The 26573-nt window shown below is 61.8% G+C and overlaps 3 protein-coding genes across 4 annotated transcripts; 1 reads left to right on the top strand and 2 right to left on the bottom strand.

Moving 5' to 3' along the window:
- Positions 1-1554: 1554 nt before the first annotated feature.
- Positions 1555-4033, bottom strand: GNGT2 (G protein subunit gamma transducin 2). Its single transcript, XM_058820681.1, has 2 exons — positions 3803-4033; positions 1555-2494 (listed from the first exon to the last, which is right to left on the bottom strand). Exons 1-2 carry the CDS (start codon positions 3884-3886, stop codon positions 2369-2371), a joined length of 210 nt encoding a protein of 69 aa, XP_058676664.1. The 5' UTR covers positions 3887-4033; the 3' UTR covers positions 1555-2368.
- Positions 4034-6304: 2271 nt separating this feature from the next.
- Positions 6305-14081, top strand: ABI3 (ABI family member 3). Its single transcript, XM_058820693.1, has 8 exons — positions 6305-6466; positions 7955-8122; positions 8754-8930; positions 9904-9989; positions 11493-11588; positions 12270-12907; positions 13008-13125; positions 13863-14081. Coding segments are annotated over exons 1-8 (1401 nt in total). The 5' UTR covers positions 6305-6349; the 3' UTR covers positions 13864-14081.
- A 1236-nt stretch (positions 14082-15317) lies between these two features.
- PHOSPHO1 (phosphoethanolamine/phosphocholine phosphatase 1) lies at positions 15318-21894 on the bottom strand. Of its 2 annotated transcripts, none has more exons than XM_058820568.1 (3): positions 21732-21894; positions 18370-18438; positions 15318-16651 (listed from the first exon to the last, which is right to left on the bottom strand). In XM_058820568.1, exons 2-3 carry the CDS (start codon positions 18412-18414, stop codon positions 15899-15901), a joined length of 798 nt encoding a protein of 265 aa, XP_058676551.1. In that variant the 5' UTR covers positions 18415-18438; positions 21732-21894; the 3' UTR covers positions 15318-15898. The 2 variants fall into 2 exon arrangements, with proteins under 2 accessions (XP_058676551.1, XP_058676550.1); XM_058820567.1 differs by having other exon boundaries at positions 18370-18502; positions 21732-21868.
- Between the last annotated feature and the right edge of the window lie 4679 nt (positions 21895-26573).

The raw sequence follows: 26573 nt of genomic DNA, 5'->3' as shown, positions 1-26573 counted from the left end.
CATTTTGTGCGTGGGCTCCCGCGCTTCAGGGCGCAGGCGCGGGAGAAAGGCGGCTGATGGCAGCCGGAGGGCGCTCTCCGTTTTCCACCGCTGATTCGGTGAGCAGGACGTCACTCTGGCAATCCTGTATTTCTGTTGGCTGGCTCCGCGCTTAGACCCGCCTTCTACCGGCGAGGCCGGGAGCCCTCCGGGGAGACTCGCCGTCTCTGTTTTCCAACGCTGATTGGCTGTTCGGTCTGTCACTCTCATAAATTCCTATTTTTACTGGCTGAGAGCGCTCTTTGCACCGCCTCCTTCTTCCGCAATCCGTATATCCCGAGGGTGTTTTGTGCTCTCCGGTTTCCATCTCTGATTGGCTATATCTGCTGTCACTCTCCCAATATTCCATTTCTATTGGCTGCAACCTTCCTTTGTGCCCCCTCCCACTTCATCGAGCCCCCGGGAGCGGGTTCGCGCCCTCCGTTCTCCACCGCTGATTGGCTGAGCGGATGTCACTCTGCCAATCCCGCGTTGCTATTGGCTGAGAGCGCAGTTTGGCCTGCCTCCCCCTCAGCCTCCCGGCGCCCTCATGGCGGAGCCCTCATGGCGGGTTCGAGCCCTCACGGCGCTGCCCTGAGGCGCTGTGGGGCCCGCATGGTCCCGAATCCCCTCAGAGGCGGCTTAGCCGGCTCTGACGCACGTTCCCAGCCCTTTAACATCGATTAACGGGTCAATCCCCTCCGGCCGCGGCCCGGTTATCGCCCCGGATTAGGGGCAGCTCAGGCCCCGGAGGAGCCGATTGCCTCAAGGCCAAGAATATACTATTATTTTTATTTTTTTAACCTAAATAGCCTGAATTTGTCATGGAGCTTTGGCCAGGAGAAGAAGCAGCACCTTTGGGTTGCTTCCTAATCTCCAAATTAATTATGGGGCACCTCACATTCAGCTCCATCACCCCCCCAAAAAAACCCCACCAACCAACTCCATCAAAAAATAGGATTCTACCCAAAAAAATCCTAATAGGATTCTATCCAAAAAAATCCCAGCAGAACCATCAAAAACCCCACCAAAAAGTAGGATTCAGCCCCACTGAGCACCTGTGTTTTAAAGGCAAAAAAAAGAGTATTGGAGCATTAAAAAAATAATGTCAGTCACAAGCCGGCTCTTGGGACTGTGAGGTCTGCAATAAAATAAAATAAAATAAAATAAAATAAAATAAAATAAAATAAAATAAAATAAAATAAAATAAAATAAAATAAAATAATCATTATAAAATCCACTTTAGAGTGAAAATAAAGCCCATCAATTCTATTTTTTGGAGAGTATTTCCTGCAAGAAGCAGAGGCCATGGTGGTGCTGGCGGGTTTATTGAGCGTCTGCGAGAAAGAACAAAACCACCTCGATTTTTGGGCTGTTTTGGGGTTTTTTGGGGAGTTTTGGGGTTTTTGGGGGCCAGGGAGTGCAGGGAGGGGGTTCTGGCTGCAGGGGGGCCTCCCTGCTTGAGGAAAATCCACATTTTTCTGTCTTCTCCTCCCGTTTTTAGGGCATCTGGAGCGCCTTTGCCCCGTGGTGAGGCTGAGCAGGGATCCAGGGGCAGGAAAATGCTCCAGGTGGGATCCAGAGGGATTTCCTTGGGATTTAGGGGTAGAAAAATGCTCCAGATGGGATCCAGAGGGATTTCCTTGGGATTTAACCAGGCTGGGAGGAGAGGAGGAGTGGGACGGGGCTGGAGGCATCACCCCAAGGGACTCCAAAATTCAAATTATTGCTGCCTCCCTTTTGGGGTCGGTGGCATTGGGGCAGTTTTTGGGAGAGTTTTCCCTGAGATTAAATAGAAACAAATCCTGGATTGGATTTTTAAAAGAGCAAAACAGCTCCAAACAGCAAACCTACCCCGCTGAACTCAGGAGCTGGCTGTGCCTCGGGGTTTTCCTGTCAAGCAGGGATTAAATTTACCCCAAAAAACCCCAAAAGGGAGCAGCAGGAGCGCTCGGGGATGGCTCCAGGTGACACCGAGCTGATTTTCCAGAGGGGCAGAGACCTGGAGGAGGTGCTGGTGCCATCTCCATCCTCCCCAGCCCATCCCAGCCGGAATTCCTATGGAAGGGAGCTCCGGGATTTTGGGATGAAGGACAAATCCGGGCTCGGGGCTCTCTCTCCCCATCCCCCGCCCGCTCAGGCTGCTGAAAATGCAGAAGTTTCGCTTTTTTTTTGCTCGTGGGAACCCAAAGCTCAGCCGCGGCGCCCCGGCGGCAGCGGGGGTGGGGTTTGGGGTGGTTTTTTTTATCTTGTGAAATTTCTCCTTTTTGTCCCGTTTCTTGGCGCTAGGGTCGGTTCGGTGCTGCCCGAGGTCAGACTAGGGGGAAGCGGGAGGCGCCGGCGGTGCCGGTCAGCTGATGGTGCAGCCGCCCTTCTCCTTGAAGGGGTTCTTGTCCTCGGGCACGCCCTTGAGCAGCGGGTCCTCGCCCGCCATGGACTCGATGTACTCCTTGATCTCCTTGCCCGTCTTGGACACCTGCCCGGGGCAGATAATGACAGTGCGGGGGCAACGGAACCGGGATCCGGACCGGGGGGATCCAACCCGGGGATCCGAACAGGGGAGCTGGACTGGGGGGTCTGAACTGGAGATCTGAACTGGGGGATCTAAACCTGGGGATCTGAACTGGGGATCTGGACTGGGGGGGTCTGAACTGGAGATCTGAACTGGGGGATCTAAACCCGGGGATCTGAACTGGGGAGCTGGACTGGGGGGGTCTGAACTGGGGAACGGCACCGGGGATCCGAACCGGGGATCTGAACTGGGGATCTGAACTGGGGATCTGAACTGGGGATCTGAACCGGGGATCCAAACCCGGGGATCTGAACTGGGGATCTGAACCGGGGATCTGAACCGGGGATCTGTACTGGGGATCCAACCCAGGGGATGCATACTGGGGATCTGCACCAGGGATCTGAACTGGGGATCTGAACTGGGGATTTGAACCGGGGATCTGGACCGGGGGATGCACACCGGGGATCTGAACCGGGGATCTGAACTGGGGGTCTGAACTGGGGGATCTGAACCGGGAATCTGAACTGGGGATCTGCACCAGGGATCTGAACCGGGGATCTGGACTGGGGATCTGGACTGGGGATCTGAACCGGGAATCTGAACTGGGGATCTGCACCAGGGATCTGAACCGGGGATCTGGACTGGGGATCTGAACCGGGAATCCAAACCGGGGATCTGAACCGGGGATCTGAACCGGGGATCTGGACTGGGGATCTGGACTGGGGATCTGAACCGGGAATCCGAACCGGGGATCTGAACTGGGGATCTGAACCAGGGATCTGAACCAGGGATCTGAACCGGGGATCTGGACTGGGGATCTGAACTGGGGATCTGAACAGGGAGATCCAGACTGGGTGTCTAACCCTGGGGATCCAACCGCGGGGGATCCAACCCTGGGGATCTGCCCTGGGGGATCCAAGCAGGGGGATGCACACCAGGGGATCTGCACTGGGGCCAGCCTGGGGCTGGGGCGGGGGAGCAGGACATGGACCTGGGATGGGGCATCCCTAAACTGCCCCTGGGGCATCCCTAAACCACTCCTGGGGTGTCCCAGAAATCCCCAAAACCACCCCTGGGGTGTGCCAGAGCATCCCAAATAAGCCCCGGGGTGTCTCAGGTTATCCCAGAGCTTTAGGGGCAGTGTGAGCGCTCCTGCCTGGCTTTAGGGGCAGTATCGGTGTTTTAGGGGCAGCGTGGGTGGATTTCAGACCCTGGGGTTCTCTCCCTCCCCCAGGGACGGCCATCCTGCCCTGGCTGCAGTGAGGCACTCACCATCTGCCTCTCGTTCTTCACCTCCTTCTTCAGCTGGTCCAGCTCCATCTTGAGCAGCTCCTTCTCGGTCATGTCCTGAGCCATGGTGCCCTGGAACTGGGGCACAGCCGGTTATTGGGGTTATTGCTGAGGGGGATTGTGTCCCCCCAGTGTCCCTGAGCAGCGCCTGGGACGCTTCCCAACCTTCCTGAGGAATTAAACACATTGCAGCTTTCCTTTCCTCCAGCTTTTTACAGCATGGTTCCTTCATTGTCTGCACTCCCCTGGAAGTTTTGGGATCGTGGAATTTGGGAAAACCCAACTCTTCTTCCCAAAAAAAAACCCCCATGGGACCCATGCCCCGTGCTCCTCTCCATCCCTGGGGTCACCGCCAGCCCCGGGAGCGCCCAGACCCAGGAGGGAGCAATTCCTGGTCCCCAAACGGGCCTGGAGGGGCAGAGGAACTCACCTGGGGGCCGGGGGCCGCCCCTGTGCGCGCCGGGGCCGCTCAGAGCCCCATGGAGGGACGGGACGGGAGGGGACAGGACAGACAGGACAGACAGGACAGACAGGACGGACAGGAGAGCACAGGAGCTGCTGCTCTGCCGCTCTGGGTACCGGCAGCAGATGTCTTTGCCGCTAAGCCGATAATGGACTCAGCGGCCTAAGCCGCTCAGGTGTTGGGAATTAGCCCCAAAGCCCGGCCCGGCCCACAAAGCCCGGCCTGATGGGGCCGGGGGGGCAGCGGGGCTGGGGGGTCCGGCCGGGACAGACGGGGAGACCCCCGGGACTGCCCGGGGAGTGGCCGAGTGCTGCCCGAGAGGCGGGAGTGACCACGGGAGTGACCACGGGAGTGACCACGGGAGTGACCATGGGAGTGACCACAGGAGTGACCACTAAGACTGACCACAGGAGTGACCCTGGGAGTGACCCTGGGAGTGACCCTGGGAGTGATCACGGGAGTGACCCTGGGAGTGATCACGGGAGTGACCGTGGGAGTGACCACAGGAGTGACCACTGAGACTGACCACGGGAGTGACCCTGGGAGTGACCACGGGAGTGACCACGGGAGTGATCACGGGGTGATCCCTGGGAATGACCCCAGGAGTGACCTCTGGGAGTGACCACTGGGGGTGGCCCTAGGAATGACCACTGAGAGTGACCCTGGGAGTGAACTCGGGAGTGACCACTGAGAGTGACCCCTGGGAATGACCCTTGGAATGACCCTGGGAGTGACCTTTGGAGTGACCACTGAGAGTGACCTCTGGGAATGACCCTTGGAATGATGCCCGGGAGTGACCCCTGGGAACGATCCCAGGAGTGACCCTGGGAGTGACCCCAGGAGTGACCACTGGGAATGACCCCAGGGCTGACCCCAGGGCTGACCCCAGGACTGACCCCGGGAATGACCCCGGGAATGACCCCGGCATTAACCCCGCACTGACCCCGGGGGTCCCGGCGGTTCCCCCCGGTTCGTTCGGGGGTCGGGCCGGGAGCCGCCGGTGCCGCTCGGAGCGGGATCGCAGGAAATCCATCACTTCCCCGGGATGGGCTCAGGAAGGGCCGGGCCGGGGCTGGGCCGGAGCCCGGGAGGCGCCGGGGCAGCACCTGGGGCGGGGCGGGAGCGGAGCCGGGGCCGCCGGGGCTTCCCGAGCGCGAATTTCCTGCGGGGATGGGAACGCGCAGGGCCAAGGACGCGCTGTGCCCTGACAGGGGCTCACCGGGGCTCACCGGGGCTTACCGGGGCTCACCGGGGCTCACCGGGGCTCACTGGGGCTCACCAGGGCTCACCGGGGCTCACCGGGGCTCACTGGGGCTCACTGGGGCTCACCGGGGCTTACCGGGGCTCACCGGGGCTCACTGGGGCTCACCAGGGCTCACCGGGGCTCACCGGTGGCACAGATGGGGGTCAGGGTGATTGTAGGGTCTGGGTCCTTCTGGGGTCTGGATCCCTTGGGGTCTGGATCCTTTGGGGTCAGGATCCTTTCAGGCTCTGGATCCTTTTGGGGTCAGGGTCCCTTTGGGGTTGGGATCCTTCTAGGGTTGGGATCCTTTTAGGGTCAGGATCCTTCTTGGGTCAGGATCCTTTTAGGGTCAGGATCCTTTCAGGGTCGGGATCCTTTTGGGATCTACATCCTTTTGGGCTCTGGATGCCTCTGGGGTCTGCATCCTTGTGGAATCGGGATCCTTCTGGGGTCGGGATCATTTTTGGGTCTGCATCGTTCTGGGATCTGCATCCTTCTGGAGTCTGGATCCTTTGGGGTCGGGATCCTTCTAGGGTCGGGATCCTTTAGGGGTCCGCATCCTTTTGGGTTCAGGATCCCCGTGGGCTCCCTCCCGGCGCTCCATGCCGGTTCCCGTGCCTCACACCCTTCCCATCCTCCCCGCCGCCCTCCCCGCCGCTCGCCGCCTGTCCCGGGCAGGGCGGGGTGTCCCGGGGGGGAACGGGGACACCGCGGCGCCCGCGGGCCCTGCGTCAGCACCGGCAGCGCCTTCAAATCGCGCCCGGGAGGAAGTGGGGCCGGGCCGGGGCCGGGGCCGGGGCCGGGACGGGACGGGACCGGGGCGATGTCGGAGCTGGAGCGGCTGCGGCTGAGCGAGATCCCCGCGGGCCGGGAGCGGCTGCGGGAGCAGCACGGGAACCTGCTCAGGGTGGCCGAGTACTGCCACAGCAACTACCTGCAGGTGAGGGCCGGGCCGGGCCGAGCCGCGCTGAGCCGGGCCGGGCCGGGCCGGGGGCGATGCTGGAGCGGGGCCCGGCTGCCCCGAGCATCCCCTGGCTCCGCTCCCGCCGCTCTCCGCTGGGTGCCCCGGCTGGTCCTGTGCCCCCCGCGGCAGCGCCCGGCGGGTTTGGGGTGCGGGGGGGTTCTCTGGGTGGTTGGTAAGGCTGGAGAAGCCCCGGGAGGGGGCTGGGGACAGGTGAGGGGCGCAGGGGCTGGGAGGTGGCACCTGGCGGGGCCTGTGCGTGCGGGCGAGCGTGAAGCTGCGCTGGTGTGCTCGTCCTCATCCTCACCCCATCCCCATTCTCATCCTCATCCTTCCCATCCTCATCCCCATCCCCATTCCCCTTGTCCTCCTCATCCTCATCCTCCTTCTCCTCGTCCTCCTCATCCCCATCCCCGTCCCCGTCCCCGTCCCCATCCCCATCCTCCTTGCCCTCCTCATCCTCCTCACCCTGCCTGGCTCACCGGGGACCGGAACAGGATTTTAGGAGATGGAATCAGGAGGAAAATGCCCATTTTGTCCCTCCCAGCCGGGCAGGGCTCCCCGTGTGCCCACCGTGGCTCCTGCCGGCCCCGAGGCGGCTCCGCCATCGCGGGGCCCGGAGCCGGCGGGGCAGAACCGAGGGGAAATGAGCGGAGCTATTTCGGGAGCTGAGCCCCGGCACGGCTGAGAGCAAACCCCGGCACGGTTCAGAGCCCTGGCACGGCTCAGCACGGCTCAGAGCCCCGGCACTGCCGCTGCCACCCCGGCCGTGCCACACGCAGCCCCTCTCTCTGGCTGTCCCCTCCCCAGGGCTGGCCCGGGCACTCGGTGAGCCCTGGAGCCCCCGGGCCCTCATTCCCGGCGGGATCCCGGCCCGCATTCCCGACGGGATCCCGGGCCCTCATTCCCGGTGCAATCCCGGGCCTCATTCCTGACAGGAATCCCGGGCCCTCATTCCCGGCGCAATCCCGGGCCCTCATTCCCGGTGCAATTCCGGCCCTCATTCCCGGTGGGATCCCGGGCCCTCATTCCCGGTGCAATCCCGGGCCCTCATTCCTGACAGGAATCCCGGGCCCTCATCCCCGGTGCAATCCCGGCCCTCATTCCCGGTGCAATCCCGGCCCTCATTCCCGGTGCAATCCCGGGCCCTCATTCCTGACAGGAATCCCGGGCCTCATTCCCGGTGCAATCCCGGCCCCTCATTCCCGGCGGGTTCCCGGGCCCTCATTCCCGGTGGGACCCGGGCAATCCCCGCATCCCCCGCCGCCGGGCCCGGGGGAAGTTGAGGCATTTGGAAAGCAGAAGGAAACCCCGCGGGCTTGGGCAGGGAGCGCTCGTCCCACGGCCCCGGGCTGTGTCCCCGCTCGGGGTCCGGCGGTGATTCCTCGTCCCACGGCCCCGGGCTGTGTCCCCACTCGGGGTCCGGCGGTGATTCCTCGTCCCACGGCCCCGGCTGTGTCCCCGCAGGCCGGCGACAAGCGGCGGGCGCTGCAGGAGACGATGGCGCTGAGCACGCAGTCCCTGGCCAGCGTCACCTACCAGGTCAGCAGCCTGGCCCGCGCCTTCCTGCGCCTCATGGACCTGCAGGCGGCCCAGCTGCGCCAGCTGGAGGCCGATGTCGCCTGCGTGGCACAGGTGGGACCGAGGGGACCGGGGAGGGCTGGGGACAGGGCCTGTGGGCGGCTCCGAGGGGCTGCAGAGCCCCCGAGCACTGGGAATGCAGGGCCAGCCCCAGGAACGGCCTCGGGGCTTTCTTTCCCTGTCACACCTGCCCAGCCCAAAGCGTCCCTAAATCTCCCAGTGGCCACCCTGAGCTTGGGCACGCTGCTGAGGGGTCCTGGAGTTTGGGGACACAGAGCCTGGGGACTCTGCTGCAGGATCCCAATGGGCGCCCAGGGCTTGGGGACACTGCTGCAGGGCCCTGTGGCCACCTAAAGCTTGGGGACACTGCTGAGGGGTCCTGTGGCCACCTAAAACTTGGGGACACTGCTGCAGGGCCCTGTGGCCACCTAAAGCTTGGGGATGCTGCTGAGGGGTCCTGTGGCCACCTAAAGCTTGGGGACACTGCTGCAGGGCCCTGTGGCCACCTAAAGCTTGGGGACACTGCTGAGGGGTCCTGTGGCCACCTAAAACTTGGGGACACTGCTGAGGGGTCCTGTGGCCACCTAAAGCTTGGGGACGCTGCTGAGGGGTCCTGTGGGCACTCTGAGCTTGCTGACGCTGCTGAGGGCCCCGTGGCACTTTGGGGACGGTGTCGCCTCGGCAGAGCGTGGACATCCACAAGGAGAAGGTGTCGCGGCGCGAGATTGGCGCCCTGACCGTCACCAGGAGGTGCCTGAGCTTCCAGAAGGTTCTGCCCCCGCCGGAGCCCCCCGTGCTGGAGCCCTACTACCGCAGACCCCTCAGCTTCAGCGTGCTGGACGGCGTGGGCCACGGGGTCAAGGTGGGGGCCCTTGGGTGGCGTTCATCGGTCCCCGGTGTCCCCAGTGTCCCCAAGCGTGCCCTGAGGGGGGCACGGGTGGCTCTGACCCCTCCTCCATGGAGAAACGGGGTCTGTCCGTGCCCGCTCAGCTTTGGGGGCCTGGCACCCCACAGAGGCTTTGCCAGCTCTGCAAACCCCACAGGAGGGGTTTGGGAGCCCCATGGACCCTCCCCACTGCAGAAATCTCCCACAGGAGGGGTTTGGGAGCCCCATGGACCCTCCCCACTGCAGAAATCTCCCACAGGAGGGGTTTGGGAGCCCCATGGACCCTCCCCACTGCAGAAATCTCCCACAGGAGGGGTTTGGGAGCCCCATGGACCCTCCCCACTGCAGAAATCTCCCACAGGAGGGGTTTGGGAGCCCCATGGACCCTCCCCACTGCAGAAACCCCCACAGGAGGGGTTTGGGAGCCCCATGGACCCTCCCCACTGCAGAAATCTCCCACAGGAGGGGTTTGGGTGCTTTAGAGCCCCGTGGAGCCTTTGCCAGCTTTGAAAGGTGCCCACAAAAGGGTTCTGGAGGCCTCTGAGCCCCACAGATCCTGCCCCACTCCGGAAACCCCCTCAGGAGGGGTTTGGGAGCCCCACGGATCCTGCCCCACTGCAGAAACCCCCCACAGGAAGAGTTTGGGAGCCTCAGAGCCCCGTGGAGCCTTTCCCAGCTCTGAAAGGCGCCCACAAAAGGGTTCAGAGGCCTCTGCGCCCCACGGATCCTCCCCCACACCGGAAACCCCACGGAGGCCTCGGGGCGGGCGCTGCCGCGGTTCCCACGGTGCCGCTGCTGCCTCGGGGCCGCCCCGGTGCCTCCCGCGGCCCCCGGTGCCTCTTGCTCGGGCAGGGGCGGCACCCACATGTGTCCGTGTGTCCCTGTGTCCATGCGTCCCCATGTCCCCGTGTGTCCCCGTGTCCGTGTGTCCCCGTGTCCCGTGCCGCAGGACACCAGCACGCAGCTGTCCCGCACCGGCACCCTGGCTCGCAAAAGCACCAAATCCTCCTCGGCCCAGGCTGCGGGGACACTGGGGTGAGACTGGGACTGCTGGGTCACCAGGGGGTGGTGGCATGTGGTGTGGATCCCATCCCATCCATCCCATCCATCCCATCCCATCCCATCCATCCCATCCATCCATCCCATCCATCCATCCATCCCATCCCATCCATCCCATCCCATCCCATCCATCCCATCCCATCCCATCCCATCCCATCCCATCCATCCCATCCATCCCATCCCATCCCATCCCATCCCATCCCATCCCATCCCATCCCATCCATCCCATCCATCCATCCATCCATCCCATCCTATCCATCCCATCCCATCCCATCCCATCCATCCCATCCCATCCATCCATCCATCCATCCATCCATCCATCCCATCCCATCCATCCCATCCCATCCCATCCCATCCATCCCATCCCATCCCATCCCATCCCATCCCATCCCATCCCATCCATCCATCCCATCCATCCCATCCATCCCATCCATCCCATCCATCCCATCCATCCCATCCATCCATCCATCCATCCATCCCATCCCATCCCATCCCATCCCATCCCATCCATCCCATCCCATCCATCCATCCCATCCATCCATCCCATCCATCCATCCCATCCCATCCCATCCCATCCCATCCCATCCCATCCCATCCCATCCCATCCCATCCCATCCCATCCCATCCCATCCCATTGATCCCCTTGATCCCATGGATTCCATTGATCCCATCCCATCCCACTGATCCCATTCCAACCCACCGATCCCAACCCATTGATCCTACGGATCTCATTGATCCCATTGATCCCATCCCACTGATCCCATCCCATATCAATCCCATGGATCCCACTGATCCCAACCCGTCCTGTCCCATCTTGTCCCATTGATCCCATTCCAACCCACTGATCCCATCCCATGGATCCCATGGATCCCCATGATCCCATTGATCCCATCCCATCAATCCCATGGATCCCATTGATCCCATGGGTCCCAATGATCCCATTGATCCCATTCCATCAATCCCATGGATCCCATTGATCCCATGGGTCCCAATGATCCCATTGATCCCATCCCATCAATCCCATGGATCCCATTGATCCCATGGGTCCCAATGATCCCATTGATCCCATCCCATCAATCCCATGGATCCCATTGATCCCATGGGTCCCAATGATCCCATTGATCCCATCCCATCAATCCCATGGATCCCATCGATCCGATGGATCCCCATGATCCCATTGATCCCATTGATCCCATCCCATCAATCCCATGGATCCCATTGATTCTATCCCACTGATCCCATCCCATCCCATCCATCCATCCCATCCCATCCCATCCCATCCCATCCCATCCCATCCCATCCCATCCCATCCCATCCCATCCCATCCCATTCCACTGATCCCATCGCATCAATCTCATTGATCCCATTGGTCCCACTGACCCCATCCCACTGATCCTATTGATCCCATCCCATCAATCCCATCAATCCCAATGACCCCAGTGACCCCAGTGACCCCAGTGACCCCAGTGGTCCCCTCAGGAGGAGCAGCCGTGTCCCCGAGCCGGTGCAGCCGCCCGTGGTTCCCGCGGGGAAGCTCCCGAGCGGCTCCTGCGGCTCCTCCCCGCTGCCCCCCAGGTACCGGGGCGGCTCCCGTGCTCGGGGTTTGGGGGAAAACGGGGGTTTGGGGGGAAAATGGGGGTTTGGGGGAAAACGGGGGTTTGGGGGAAAACGGGGGTTTGGGGGAAAACGGGGGTTTTGGGGGAAAACGGGGGTTTGGGGGAAAACGGGGGTTTGGGGGAAAACGGGGGTTTGGGGGGAAAATGGGGGTTTGGGGGAAAACGGGGGTTTGGGGGGAAAACGGGGGTTTGGGGGAAAACGGGGGTTTGGGGGAAAACGGGGGTTTGGGGGAAAACGGGGGTTTGGGGGGAAAACGGGGGTTTGGGGGGAAAACGGGGGTTTGGGGGGAAAACGGGGGTTTGGGGGGAAAATGGGGGTTTGGGGGGAAAATGGGGGTTTGGGGGGAAAATGGGGGTTTGGGGGATTTGCTGCCCTGACAGGGCAAGGATGTCCTTTAGGGAGAGGGGGAACAGTGGAAATGATGGAAAATAATGGGAAATTATGATGGGAAATTACGATGGGAAATTATGGGAATTATAGGAATGATGGGAGTGATGGGAAATGGGGCAGGGGGTGGGGAAGGGTTTGCCCAGCTGCAGGTGCCACACGGTGCCACCTTGTCCTGGCACGGGTCACTGCCTGTGCTCAGCGTGGGGACACAGGGACCCCCACCCTGACCCTGCTGCTTCCCCCCGCCAGCTCCAGCGGGACTCCGGCAGCTCCTGGGGACGGAATTCCTGCCCCGCCACCGCTGCCAGGGCCACCCCCAATGGCACCGTCCCTTCCTGTGCCACCCCCGATGGCACCGTCCCCACCAGGGCCACCCCCGATGGCACCGTCCCTTGCTGTGCCACCCCCGATGGCACCGTCCCTTGCTGTGCCACCCCCGATGGCACCGTCCCCTCCTGTGCCACCCCCGATGGCACCGTCCCTTGCTGTGCCACCCCCGATGGCACCGTCCCCTCCTGTGCCACCCCCGATGGCACCGTCCCTTGCTGTGCCACCCCCGATGGCACCGTCCCTTGCTGTGCCACTCCCGATGGCACCGTCCCTTCCCGTGCCACCCCCGATGGCACCGTCCCCTCCTGTGCCACCCCCAATGGCACCGTCCCTTCCCGTGCCACCCCCGATGGCACCGTCCCCTCCTGTGCCACCCCCAATGGCACCGTCCCTTGCTGTGCCACCGTCCCCTCCTGTGCCACCCCCGATGGCACCGTCCCTTGCTGTGCCACCCCCGCCTGGCGCTGCCATCCCCCCTCCGCCGCCCCTCCCCGGGCACCTGCTGCCCCCTCCCCCTGCGCACCTGGCCGTGCCCCCGCCGGAGCTCCCGCCGCCAGGTGAGTGCCCGGTGCCCGGGGCGGTGACAGGGGCACGGGGGGCACCGTGTGCCCCGTCCCCGTCCCTCCGGAGCCCCTCACCCCTTCTGGGGTCTCGCAGCCCCCGATGACCTCGAGCTGCCGCCACCACCCCCGGCCGAGCCCGGCTCTGGGGACCCGGCCCTGCCACCGCCACCGGGCGCAGAGGAGCCCCCGTGGGCCCCGCAGAGCTACCTGTGGTAAGGTACAGGGGGGCCTAAACCCTGGGGAGGGGTACAGGGGGTCCCAAAACCCCTTACAGAGGGTCCCAAACCCCTGGGGAGGGGTACAGGGGGTCCCAAAACCCCTTACAGAGGGTCCCAAACCCCTGGGGAGGGGTACAGGGGGTCCCAAAACCCTTGTAGAGGGTCCCAAACCCCTGGGGAGGGGTACAGGGGGTCCCAAAACCCTTACAGAGGGTCCCAAACCCCTGGGGAGGGGTACAGGGGGTCCCAAAGCCCTGTAGTAAGGTACAGGGGGGCCTAAACCCCTGGGGAGGGGTACAGGGGGTCCCAAAGCCCTGTAGTAAGGTACAGGGGGGCCTAAACCCCTGGGGAGGGGTACGGGGGTCCTAAGTCCTTGGAGAGGGGTGCAGGGGGTCCCAAACCCTTGGAGAGAGGCACAGGGGTCCCAAAACCCTTGTAGAGGGTCCCAAATCCTTGAAGAGGGGTACAGAGGGTCCTAAAGCCCTGAAGAAGAGTACAGAGGGTGCCAAAGCCCTGGAGAGGGGTACAGGGGTCCCAAACCCCCAAAGAAGGGTACAGAGGGTCCCAAACCCCTGCAGAAAGACACAGAGGGTCCCAAACCCCCTGGGTCCCCTGGCCCAGCCCCTGCCATGCCCAGCGGTGCCACAGCCGCTCCTGTCCCCTGCAGTGGCTCCGCGTGTGCGTGTCCCCATCCCACAGCGGTGGCTCCGTGTCCGTGTCCCTGTCCCCAGATGCGGCTCCGTGTCCGTGTCCCCATCCCTCAGTGATGTCCCCGCTCCCCGGCCCGCGGCAGGAGGACACCGAGGACACCGAGCTGGGAACGCGGCAGGGAGGGAGCTGATCCTGGGGGCAGCCCTGGATCCCCGGGCTGCATCCCAACCCTGGATCCCTGTGCTGGATCCCTGTGCTGGATCCCTGTGCTGGATCCCAGTCCCGCATCCCAACCCTGGATCCCTGTGCTGGATCCCAGTCCCGCATCCCAACCCTGGATCCCCGGGCTGCATCCCAACCCTGGATCCCTGTGCTGGATCCCTGTGCTGGATCCCAGCCCCACATCCCAACCCTGGATCCCTGTGCTGGATCCCAGCCCTGGATCCCTGTGCTGGATCCCTGTGCTGGATCCCAGTCCCGCATCCCAACCCTGGATCCCTGTGCTGGATCCCAGTCCCGCATCCCAACCCTGCATCCCAACCCTGGATCCCTGTGCTGGATCCCAGCCCCGCATCCCAGTCCTGGATCCCAACCCAGAACGGGACCCTGGGCACAGAGCAGAGCTCGCTGTCCCCGGGGGCTCCAGGGATGCTCCAGCCCCAAAACCCCATCCCAGAGTGTCCCCTGCCCATCCCCTGCCCATCCCCTGTCCCACCCTGCTGCTCCAGGGATGCTCCAGCCCCAGAATTCCACCCCCGAGCATCCTCTGTCCGTGCCCCGTCCATGCCCTGCCCACCCTGCTGCTCCAGCGCCGTGCCCCAACCTCCAGGGCCCGAGGATCAGGATCCGGAGCAGGATCCGGAGCAGGAGCCCCCTCGGTGCAGCCCAGAGCTGTGTCCCACCCAGAGCTGTGTCTGTCTGTCTGTCTGTCTGTCCGCAACACAGAGCTCTGTCCGTCTCACACGGATTTGTGTCTTTAATTCCATGGCTTTGAGTTCCGCACAGTCCGAGGGAGGAGGAACAGACTCGGGGCTGCTTTGGTCGGTTCCTGCCGGGTCCGGGGGAGCCAGGGCCGCCCTCGGGGGCCGGTAAGGCTGTGGATAAACCCGGGATAAACCCGGGATAGATCCAGGAGGAGCCAACCCCTGGAGGTGGCCCTGAAGAGTGCAATTAGAAGGGGGAATTAATTAATTAATTAATTAACACTGCGGTGGGGAGGAGGGGAGGGTTTGGCCTCTGGGGACCCGGTGCCAGAAGTGACCCCGGGGGCACTGGGGAACCTCGGGGGTGCCCAGGTCAGGGGGATTGACCCTCCCTGGGGCAGGAGGGGCCCCGCAGGATCCGGGATTTCCCAGGTGGAATTCCCAGTGGGATCAGGGATTTCCCAGATGGAATTCCCAATGGATCAGGAGCCCAGGGAGCAGGGATTTCCCAGGTGGAATTCCCAGTGGGATCAGGGATTTCCCAGGTGGAATTCCCAATGGACCAGGGATTTCCCAGATGGAATTCCCAGTGGGATCAGGGATTTCCCAGGTGGAATTCCCAATGGATCAGGAGCCCAGGGAGCAGGGATTTCCCAGGTGGAATTCCCAGTGGGATCAGGGATTTCCCAGATGGAATTCCCAATGGATCAGGAGCCCAGGGAGCAGGGATTTCCCAGGTGGAATTCCCAGTGGGATCAGGGATTTCCCAGGTGGAATTCCCAGTGGGATCAGAGCCCACGGCCAGGGGAGGATGGCAGGAGCAAGGACGTGCCCAGCCCGTGGGGAGGTGGCTGCTGGATATTTAGGAATTCTTTTGAGGTCAAAAGGGGAAGGAAGCAAAAACTTCCCCCAGAAATCCCCACCAGGTCGGCGAAGGGCGCAGGGGCCGGGCAGGGCCAGGGCCGGCAGAAAGTGCTTCACTGGCCGGGAATAGGGCCGGGAAAGGCGGGAGAACATCCCGGGAATGGGACCGGGCCCGGAGCCGGGAACGGAGGTGGGAAAGGAGCCGGGAAGGGCAGAGGAAGATCCCGGGAATGGAGTTGGGAAAGGCGGGAGAACATCCCGGGAACGGAGCCAGGAAAGGCAGAGGAACGTCCCAGGAATGGAGCCGGGCCCGGAGCCGCCTCCCTCGCTCAGCACTTCTTGCGCAGCAGCTCCTGCAGGTACCGCGCCACCTCCACCGCCGACTCCCAGGGCACCACGGCGGCCCGGAACGCGCCGGGCTGCTTCTCCTGGCTCTCCTGGATCAGCCTGTGCATGGGGTAGCCCTTCCTGGGGAACGCCACGTCCGCCGCCGTCAGCGTCCCGGCCGGGCAGAAGTCGTTGGCGCCGTCGCCCACGTAGAGCACGCGCTGGAACTCGACGCCCTCGCGCGCCCGCTCGGCCAGGTACTCGGCCAGGATCTTGGCCTTGCACATGTTGGCCGGGCAGCGCGGGCACTCGTGGCTGTGGTAGGGCCCCAGCGTGAGCGCGCCGCGCCGGTCCGGCCCGGCCGGGTTGCTGAAGACCTTGCGGAAGAGCGAGCGGGCGCCGGCCGCGCGCAGCTTGGCCTCGACGCCGAAGGTGTTGGCGTCGGAGATGAGCACGAGCTCGAAGGGCTCCCGGTGCTTGGAGAGCAGCCGGAAGAGCTCGGCCACGCCCGGCGCCAGCGGGATGCGCTCGTAGGCGGCGCGGAGCTCGGCGGGGCGCACGCCCTGCTCGCCCAGGTAGGCCAGCACGCGCCGCATGTGCTCGTTGTAGCCGCCGGCCGCGGGGCTCTGCCGCAGCCGCTCCGGCAGCGCCCGGCCCCGCACCACCGAGTCGTCGCTGTTCTCGTCCACGATGGTCTCGTCGAAGTCGAACACCAGCAGGAAACGCGGCGCGCGCGGGCCGGCCGCGCCCACGCCCTGCGCGGGGACGGACAGACGGACGGAACCCGCGGTTATTGCGGTGCGGGACGGACAGACAGACAGCGGTGTCAGTGGGGGGGTGGGATAGACAGACACCGGTGTTATTGGGGTGTGGGACGGGCAGACAGAGGTGTCAGTGGGGGGTGGGATGGACAGACAGACAGCGGTGTTATTGGGGGGTGGGATGGACAGACAGACAGCGGTGTCAGTGGGGGGGTGGGATGGACAGACAGACAGCGGTGTCAGTGGGGGGGTGGGACGGACAGACAGAGGTGTCAGTGGGGGGTGGGATGGACAGACAGACAGCGGTGTTATTGGGGGGTGGGATGGACAGACAGACAGCGGTGTCAGTGGGGGGGTGGGATGGACAGACAGACAGCGGTGTCAGTGGGGGGGTGGGACGGACAGACAGAGGTGTCAGTGGGGGGTGGGATGGACAGACAGACAGCGGTGTTACTGGCGAGTCTGGGACAGACAGACACCGGTGTTAATTGGCGGGTGGGATGGACAGACACACTGGTGTCATTGGGGTATGGGATGGACAGACAGACAGAGACAGCGGTGTTATTGGGGGGTGGGATAGACAGACAGCGGTGTTGTTGGCATGTGGGACGGACAGACAGACAGACAGCAGCGTTGTTCGGGGGTGGGATGGACAGAACCTGGTGTTATTAGGGTATGGGACAGACCCCGGCGTCATTGGGGTTTGGGATGGACAGACAGACAGACAGACAGCGGTGTCATTGGGGTGTGGGACAGACAGACAGCGGTGTCAGTGGGGGGTGGGATGGACAGACAGACAGACAGACCCCGGTGTCATTGGGGTGTAGGACAGACAGACAGACAGACAGACCCCGCTGTCACCGGCTCTTGTTGTCACCGTCCGTTCCCAGTCCCTGCCAGGCAGGACAAACCCCGCTGGCCCCGGGACCTGGCGGCCGCACCCCGAGCCCGGGCCGGGAGGGGTTAATCCCGTGCCAGCCCGGGCCGGGAGGGGTTAATCCCGTGCCAGCCCGGCCCCGCAGCCTCATCCCGCCCATAACGGGATCGGGATCGGCCCGGGGCTAATCCGGGCCCGAGGGCACCGCGGTCACCGCGCCGGGAGGGGACAGCGCGCCCGGATCAGCGAATTTCCGCCCTGGGGAAAAGCTCCGCGATCAGCCGGGGCGGGCTCGGACCGGGGACACCCGGGCTGGGACAGGAGGGACACCTGGGGGACAGCACGGTCTGCTCCTCCAGGGCCACCTCAGGGACAGGGGGGACACCGGGGGGACAGCACGGTCTGCTCCTCCAGGGCCACCTCAGGGACGGGGGGGACACCTGGGCACGCCTGAGCTGGGACAGAGGGACGGGAGGGACAGAGGGACAGCCCGGCCTGGTCCTGCGCCACCTCTGGGACAGGGTGACAGCCTGAGGGGTCCAGGGGGCGTTTTAGGGACCATTCCTCCCCCAGAGGGCGGGACGAGCCGGGGAATGTTCCCGTTCCCAAGGCCCAAGGGGTGCCCGGGGTGGATTCTGGGGTGTCCGGCAGGGCTGGGCCATCCTGGGGACCCCTCCCGGCTCAGGGCATCCCATGAACCCCAAATCACGAACCCCGGCCTGGCACCCCCCGCTCCCCTCGGCCCTTCCCGGCCGCTCCAGGCTGGAATTCCGGAACTGTGGAATTCGGGGAGCCCCCGAGGTGGCGGCGGTGACCCGGGCACGGTGGCACTGACCTTAAACAGGCACGGCAGCCCCACGGCCTGGCAGCACCTCCTCATGCTGGCACCATCCCGGGCCCAGGGCTGCGGGAAAGAGGGAATTCCGTCAATCCCGGGCAATTCCCGAGCCCCGGAGCTTCTGTCCAGCCTGGGGGAACGAGGGGAGAGTAAAACCTCTGAGAAATCCTGAATGCCCGTGAAGGGGAGCGAGGGAACGGCAGGAAAATAAAAACGGGAAGAGAAAAACTGCAAAGGAAAGGAAAGGAAAGGAAAGGAAAGGAAAAGGGAAAGGAAAAGGGAAAGGAAAAGGGAAAGGAAAAGGGAAAGGAAAAGGGAAAGGAAAAGGGAAAGGAAAAGGGAAAGGAAAAGGGAAAGGAAAAGGGAAAGGAAAAGGGAAAGGAAAAGGGAAAGGAAAAGGGAAAGGAAAAGGGAAAGGAAAAGGGAAAGGAAAAGGGAAAGGAAAAGGGAAAGGAAAAGGGAAAGGAAAAGGGAAAGGAAAAGGGAAAGGAAAAGGGAAAGGAAAAGGGAAAGGAAAAGGGAAAGGGAAAGGGAAAGGGAAAGAGAAAGGAAAGGGAAAAGGAAATGGAAAGAGAACAAGAATTTGGGAATAACAAAAAAACTCGGAAGAGCGGCCCTGCTCCACCCCCCCCACCCCGATTTTCTCCCAGGGTAATTCCAAAACGCAGAAATTCTCCGGGAGTGAAACCAAAGCGGAATTCTGCCGACCCCTGGTGGTCCCCGGCGAGGGAACCCTTCCCAAAATTCACTTTGCGGGTGGAAATCGGGGAACTGCCGGGCCGGGAGGATCGCGGGGCTCTGCGGGAAGGGGATCTGTGGGCACTGCGCTGGAGCCCAGCCCGCTCCCGGCTATTTTGGGCACAAACTCCATCCGTGACTCGGCTGCAATAGAAACCCTGCGGCACCTGGCACAGGGAAACGGAGCCCGGGGTGGAAATCGTGGAAAAATCCCTTTTTTGTGAGGCCTGGAGCCGCACGCTGCGTGTTTATTTGCTAAAAAAAGCCCATCAGAACTGCAGGGTTTATTTACAGACAGGATCTGGAGCCAAAAAACGCCACAGCCGGGCTGGGAGCGGCTTCCAAAGGGGGAAAAAAAAAATGGGATTGAACAGGAAAGAGGAACTGGAATTTTGGTCACTGCTTTGGTCACTGCCAGCAGCGAGGAAATAATTGGGGATGAAGGCTCAGGGAGGGTCCGTGGTGCTGGGAGGGAGGGACAGAGCCCTGGGGACACTGGGGTGGGCACGGGGAGTGAAACTGCCCCAAAAAAACCTCTGGGCCCAAGGGACTGGGAAATGTTCCAGGGGCAGGAGCTCGGAGCATCCCCAGATGCGGCTGCAGGAGCTGCTCCCCCAAAAATGGCCCCAAACCTGTCCCAAAACTGCCCCAAAAACGGCCCCAAACCTGTCCCCAAAACAGCCCCAAACCTGTCCCAAAACCACCCCAAAATCAGCCCCAAACCTGTCCCAAAACCACCCCAAAATCAGCCCCAAACCTGTCCCAAAACCACCCCAAAATCAGCCCCAAACCCGGCCCAAAATCAGCCCCAAACCTGGCCCCAATCCCACCCCAAAATCAGCCCCAAACCCGGCCCAAAATCAGCCCCAAACCTGTCCCAAAACCACCCCAAAACAGCCCCAAACCTGTCCCAAAACCACCCCAAAATCAGCTCCAAACCTGGCCCCAAACCCACCCCAAACCCGGCCCAAAATCAGCCCCAAACCTGTCCCAAAAACAATCCCAAACCCGCCCCAAACCTGTCCCAAACTCGCGCTGAATGGGATCAAAACAGGCCCCAGAGCCAGCGTTATTCAGGGATTGGGTTCCCGTGGGTTATTTCGGGATTGAAATCCTCTGAGCGCTGGAGGGGCTCCGGGTATCCCAAAAACCCCCAAAATCCTCGGGGTGCGGGCAAGGAAATCCCTCCCCGACAAAGCAGAGCTCGGCCAGGGCTCTGCAATCCCCAACTGCAATGGGGCAAAGGGAAGGGAAATCCCGGCGGGAGAAAATCCCGAATTTCGGTGCGGGATTGGGGAGAGGGCAGGGAAATCCCGGCGGGAGAAAATCCCGAATTTCGGTGCGGGATTGGGCAAAGGGCAGGGAAATCCCGGCGGGAGAAAATCCCGAATTTCGGTGCGGGATGGGGCAAAGGGAAGGGAAATCCCAGAGGGAGAAAATCCCGGATTTCGGTGCGGGATTGGGCAAAGGGCAGGGAAATCCCGGTGGGAGCGAATCCCGGATTTCGGTGCGGGATGGGGCAGCCGCGAGCGCCTTCCCGTAAATAAAAGGGGCTCCCCGGGAAGAGAAGCGGCCCCGTTTTCCCCCAAAAAGGGACGGGAAACAAACGGGAAAACGGCCCAGGGATCGAGGTTTCCCCTCCCCGAGTTCGGGCCGAGGGTGGGGAAGCGCCGGGAAATGCCGGGGTCGTTTCCCGGTGCGGTTCGTGCCGGGATACCGGGAGGATTCTGCCCCCGGCGCTCTCTGCCCGTGCCCGGTGCGGAGGTTTTTAACCCCAAATTTCGGTGCGCGGAACGTTCGCGTTTTTACCGAACTCCGACCCAGCTCCTGCCCTGGAGCGAGCTCCAGCTCCGGGGCGGAATTCCCGGGAAACCGAGCGGGGCGAGAACCGGGACCGGGACACGATCGCGCCGCCGCCGGAATTAAACCCGAAAGAGCGGGAAATGCGGGAATTAACGGGAATTAACGGGAATTCCCGGTAAGGAGCGCTCGGAGCGGGTCCCGCCAGCCCCGGGTCACCTCGGGTAACGGGGCTGCTCCGGCTTCACCGGGTTTGTTTTTGCTGCCGGGAATTGCGGCGTTACCGCAGCCCCGGTTCGGCCCCGAACGCGGCGGTTCGGGGGATCCGGCCCCGGTCCCGGATCCCGCCGGGGATCCCCCGGTGCCACCGGGCTGGCAGCGGCTCCGGTACCGGCACGGCCCCTCCCCGAGCTCCGCGGCTCCTCCCGGTACCGGCGGGGCCGAATCGCGGCCGCTCCGTGCCCCGGTGGCACCTCCGGTACCGGCAGCGGCCGCAGCGGTACCGGCGGGGTCCAACCGGGTGGGGACCGCCCCGGTACCGGCACCATCGGCCCCAGTCATGGCAGGGTCCAACCGAAACAGGACCTCCCGGTACCGGCAGGAGCCGCCCCGGTACCGGCAGGTCCAACGTTACCGGCACCATCCCGGTACCGGCACCATCCGCTCGGCTCCCGCAGGATCCTGCCGGGTGGGGACCCCCGGTACCGGCACCATCCCATCCCGGCAGGGTCCAGCCGGGGGGACACCCGCCGGTACCGGCAGCAGCCGTTGCGGATCCGGCATCTCCCGGTACCGCCGCGGTGCCGCCTCTCGCTCCTTACCGGGTCGGAACCTGCCGGGAGCGCCCGGCCCGCCCCGGTGCCGGAGAGTGCGGGGGCGGCGCGGGGGCAGCCCGGGCTCGGGGCCGCTCCGGGGCCGGTTCGGGGCCGCTCCGGGGCCGGTTCGGGGCCGGTTCGGGGCCGGTGCCGCCGCCGGCGCTGCCGCGAGCGCGGCCCCTTTAAAGCGACGCCGCCGGGGCCGCGCGGAGCCGCCGCAGTGCGCCGACGTCATCGCCCGCGCGGCCAATGGCGGCGCAGCCTCCCCGCCGCGGAGGGGCGGGGCCAGCGCAGGCCGCGCCCCCTTTCCGAGGGGCGGGGGGAGCTGCCCAAAGTTGCCAAATCGGGAAAAAGCGACAAAAACCGCGGTGCCCCCCCCGGGCCCGCTCCGGGCTTGTGTAACCGGGCCCGTGTGGGCAGCGGGAGGTTCTGCTCCCGAAACCAGGAGCGGCGCCGAGGGAGAAAAACGCCCGAATTGTCCCCAAAATAGCGGCGGGCACGGGCGGGGCCCCCCGGTAATTGCGGGGACCGGGCCGGGAATTGCAGGGTGGCGGTGCCAGCGCTGCCCCGCCCGGGCCCCGGCGCTATCGGGGGGCCGCAGGAGCCGCCGAGATAAAACAAACACCGAAAACACAAAAATAAAAAAACCAAAATCAGCAAAACCACCAAAAATACCGGGGCGGCGACCTCGGGACACCGGGACCGCCCGGGACCGCCCGGGACCGCCCGGGACAGCCAAACCCGGCGGGGCAGCGCTCGGCGCTTCGGGCGCTTTTTCATTAAAAGCGTCCCGGAATGCGGAGGCGCCGCCGGGATTCCAGCGGTCGGGAGGAGCCGCGGTCGCGCCGCGCTGTCCCGAGCCCCAAAGTCGGGATTTTTGCCGCTTTTGGTGAATTTCTGTCGCAGAGCGGAGCTCGGGGCCATCCCGGGACCTGCCCTGGGTCCCTCCGGGCCGGGGGAACGCCGGGGGATCCCTGCAGAAAATCAGGGAATTCTGAGAGGAAATCCTGTGGGGAATCATCGCAGGGGATCCCGCAGGGAATCCTGACAGGGAATTCTGTCGGGGAATCCTGACAGGGAATTGTTTTAGGGAATTCTGTCAAGGAATCATTGCAGGGAATCCTGACAGGGAATTCTGTCGGGGAATCCTGACAGGGAATTGTTTTAGGGAATTCTGTCAGGGAATCATTTCAGGGAATCCTGACAGGGAATCCTGTCGGGGAATCATTGCAAGGAATCATTGCAGGGAATTCCGTCAGGGAATTCCTCCAGAAAATCAGGGAATTCTGTCAGGGAATCCTATCAGGGAATCCTGTCAGGGAATTCCTTTCGGGGATCCTTTTCCCCCTCCCCAGCCCGGGACTCTCCGGCTCCCCCCGGACATTTCCCCGCCCTGGGGCCGCTCCGAGCGGGACAATCCAAAGGGGGAATTGCCCCGGGGGCTCCTGCGGCTTCCACCGGGACAAAACCATCCCGGGACCATCCCGGATCCATCCCGGGCCCATCCCGGGATCACCCCGGATCCATCCCGGGATCACCCCGGATCCATCCCAGACCCATCCCGGACCTATCCCGGACCCATCCCGGCATTATCCCGGACCCATCCCGGACCCATCCCGGGATCATCCCGGGCTCATCCCGGATCCATCCCGGACCCATCCCGGACCCATCCCGGACCCATCCCGGACCCATCGCGGGATCATCCCGGACCCATCCCGGACCCATCCCGGGATCATCCCGGGATCATCCCGGACCCATCCCGGACCCATCCCGGGATCATCCCGGACCCATCCCGGACCCATCCCGGACCCATCCCCGACCCATCCCGGCATTATCCCGGATCCACCCGGGCCCATCCCGGGTTTTTGGCAGGGACGCTCCCGGTGATTTTCCGCCGCGGAGAGCCCCGGGGAGCAGGCGAGGACAGATCGCTGGGTTGGGTGGGATTGGAGAGGGAAAAGCGGCACAAAGAGGGGGAATTCCTGCGAATTCCTGCGAATTCCCAGCCCCGGGACAGAAACCGGAGCCGTTCCCAGCCCCGCTGGCTCCAGGTTTGTCCCGGATTTGGGGATTTTGGCAGCTCCGCCGCCCTCTCCTGGCTCCGCCTCCCCAAAACGTGGCTCGGGTTAAATCCCAAACACTCTTGGGTTAAATCCCAAATTCTGGAGTTAAATCCCAAATTCTGGAGTTAAATCCCAAATTCTCGGGTTAAATCCCAAACCCTCGGGTTAAATCCCAAATTCTCGGGTTAGATCCCAAATTCTGGAGTTAAATCCCAAACTCTCGGGTTAAATCCCAAACACTCTTGGGTTAAATCCCAAACCCTCGGGTTAAATCCCAAATTCGGGGTTAAATCCCAAATTCCCGCGTTAAATCCCAAACCCTCGGGTTAAATCCCAAACACTCGTGTTAAATCCCAAATTCTCGGGTTAAATCCCAAATTCGGGGTTAAATCCCAAATTCCTGCGTTAAATCCCAACCTCTCGGGTTAAATCCCAAATTCTCGGGGAGGAATTCCCGGGAAAAGCGCGGGTTCCACAGAGGAATAGAATTGGAAAAAGCAGCGAAATAAAATGGGGGAAAAAAAAGCAAAATAAATGGGGGGGAGGGGGGGGGAAAGGCAAAATAAATGGGGACAATAAGGCAAAGTAAAGTGGGAAAATAAAGCCAAATAAAATAGGGGAAAAGCGAAACAAAACGGGGGGAAAAGCAGCAAAATAAAACAGGGGAAGGAAGCAAAATGAATTGGGAGAATAAAGCAGAATTGACAGGTGCAGAAAGGAGGGAACACCCTTGGAGTTTCCCCTCCCTGTGGAATTCCCTGAGTGCAGCAAAAATGGAAATCGAAGGATTAAAAAACCACAACCAAACCCCAGCCTCGATTTTCCTGCCCTTTAAACCAAATTTCCCCGTTTTCCCGCATTTTTTTATTCTTTGGGAAAGGATCCCAGCATCTCACAGCACACGGCCAGACCGGCGAGAGGGGTTGGAATTTTTAATCTTCTTCCACAGAAAGGAAGTTCATAAATTCTCAGAATGATCCGATACAGAGCGGAGCTGAAGAGCGGGAAAAAGGAAAAAAAAATAAACCATCCCAGATTCTGGAATCCTTGGAAGAGCGGCCTGGAACGCTGGAGGATTTATTGAGGAGGAAAAACGGCTTGGGAAAACCAGGAACACAAATTGTTGGTGGCTCATTTTGGGGTTTTTCAGCATTTAAAAATCGGATTATCCTGGATTATCCTGAGCAGGGAACTGTGGCACCGCTGGAGGCTGCAGGGAGGGAAAACGCAGAGAATTCCAGGGAATTGCAGCGTTGGGAATTCGGGATTGGAGTTTTTTCCTGCCAGAGGGGGATTCAAATATCCCGGAGGAAACGGTTTAAAAATGGCATTTCTTTCATCAGGAGGGGCTTTCAGCTCAGCCAAAACCGAGGGGTTCGGGCCCAAAACGGGCCTGAAATTTCCAATGTTATGGAAAACCCAACCCAGCTTTGTCCTGGGGGAGAATTCCGCCTTTCCTGGCTGAAAACGAACCCCAAAATCCACGAGCGGGACAGAGCTCCCTGTGGGATCCCCGGGTCTGCGGGGATTGGGGTGGGAAAGCGGCACAAAAAGGAGGAATCCCCAAGAATTCCCAGAAATTCCCGGGAATTTGGGGTTTGCCGGGCCCTGCTCTAGCAGGGGGAGACAATTCCTGGATCCAAGGGGGAGAAAATCCAACCCGAGGGTCCCGAGGGGTCCCAGCCCTTGGAATGCGTTCCTCTCTATAGAAATTCCCAAATTTCCTGATCCCACTGCATTCCTCTCTATAGAAATTCCCAAATTTCCTGAATTCCCTGCTCCCAGGAATTCCCAAATTTCCTGATCCCACTGCGTTCCCCTCTCAGGAATTCCCAAATTTCCTGAATTCCCAAATTTCCTGAATTCCTTGCTCCCAGGAATTCCCAAATTTCCTGATCCCACTGCGTTCCTCTCTATAGAAATTCCCAAATTTCCTGAATTCCCTGCTCCCAGGAATTGCCAAATTTCCTGATCCCACTGCATTCCCCTCTCAGGAATTCCCAAATTTCCTGATCCCACTACGTTCCCCTCTATAGAAATTCCCAAATTTCCTGATCCCACTGCGTTCCTCTCTATAGAAATTCCCAAATTTCCTGATCCCACTGCGTTCCCTTCTATAGAAATTCCCAAATTTCCTGAATTCCCAAATTTCCTGAATTCCCTGCTCCCAGGAATTCCCAAATTTCCCGATCCCACTGCGTTCCCCTCTCCAGGAATTCCCAAATTCCCTAAATCCGGAGATTCATCGGAGCCTCCGCCTCCCCCTGCTGGCAGATCCCGCTCTGTCCCGGACCTCCCATTCCCAAATTTCCCCAATTTCCAGGACAGAATCTCCCTTTTTTCCCGAACCTCCCATTCCCAAATTTCCCCAATTTCCTGGACAGAATCTCCCTTTTTCCCCAATTTTCAGGACAGAATCTCCCAAATTTCCCCAATTTTCAGGGCAGAATCTCCCTTTTTTCCCAAACCTCCCATTCCCAAATTTCCCCAATTTCCAGGACAGAATCTCCCTTTTTTCCCCAATTTTCAGGACAGAATTTCCCTTTTTTCCCCAATTTCCAGGGCAGAATCTCCCTTTTTTCCCCAATTTTCAGGACAGAATTTCCCTTTTTTCCCCAATTTCCAGGGCAGAATCTCCCTTTTTTCCCCAATTTTCAGGACAGAATTTCCCTTTTTTCCCCAATTTCCAGGGCAGAATCTCCCTTTTTTCCCCAATTTTCAGGACAGAATTTCCCTTTTTTCCCCAATTTCCAGGGCAGAATCTCCCTTTTTTCCCCAATTTTCA

Source organism: Ammospiza caudacuta, chromosome 27, assembly GCF_027887145.1.
Source record: "Ammospiza caudacuta isolate bAmmCau1 chromosome 27, bAmmCau1.pri, whole genome shotgun sequence".
NCBI lineage: Eukaryota > Metazoa > Chordata > Aves > Passeriformes > Passerellidae > Ammospiza > Ammospiza caudacuta.
The sequence above is the reverse complement of the archived record's forward strand: the minus strand, read 5'-3'. Positions and strand labels throughout refer to the sequence as shown.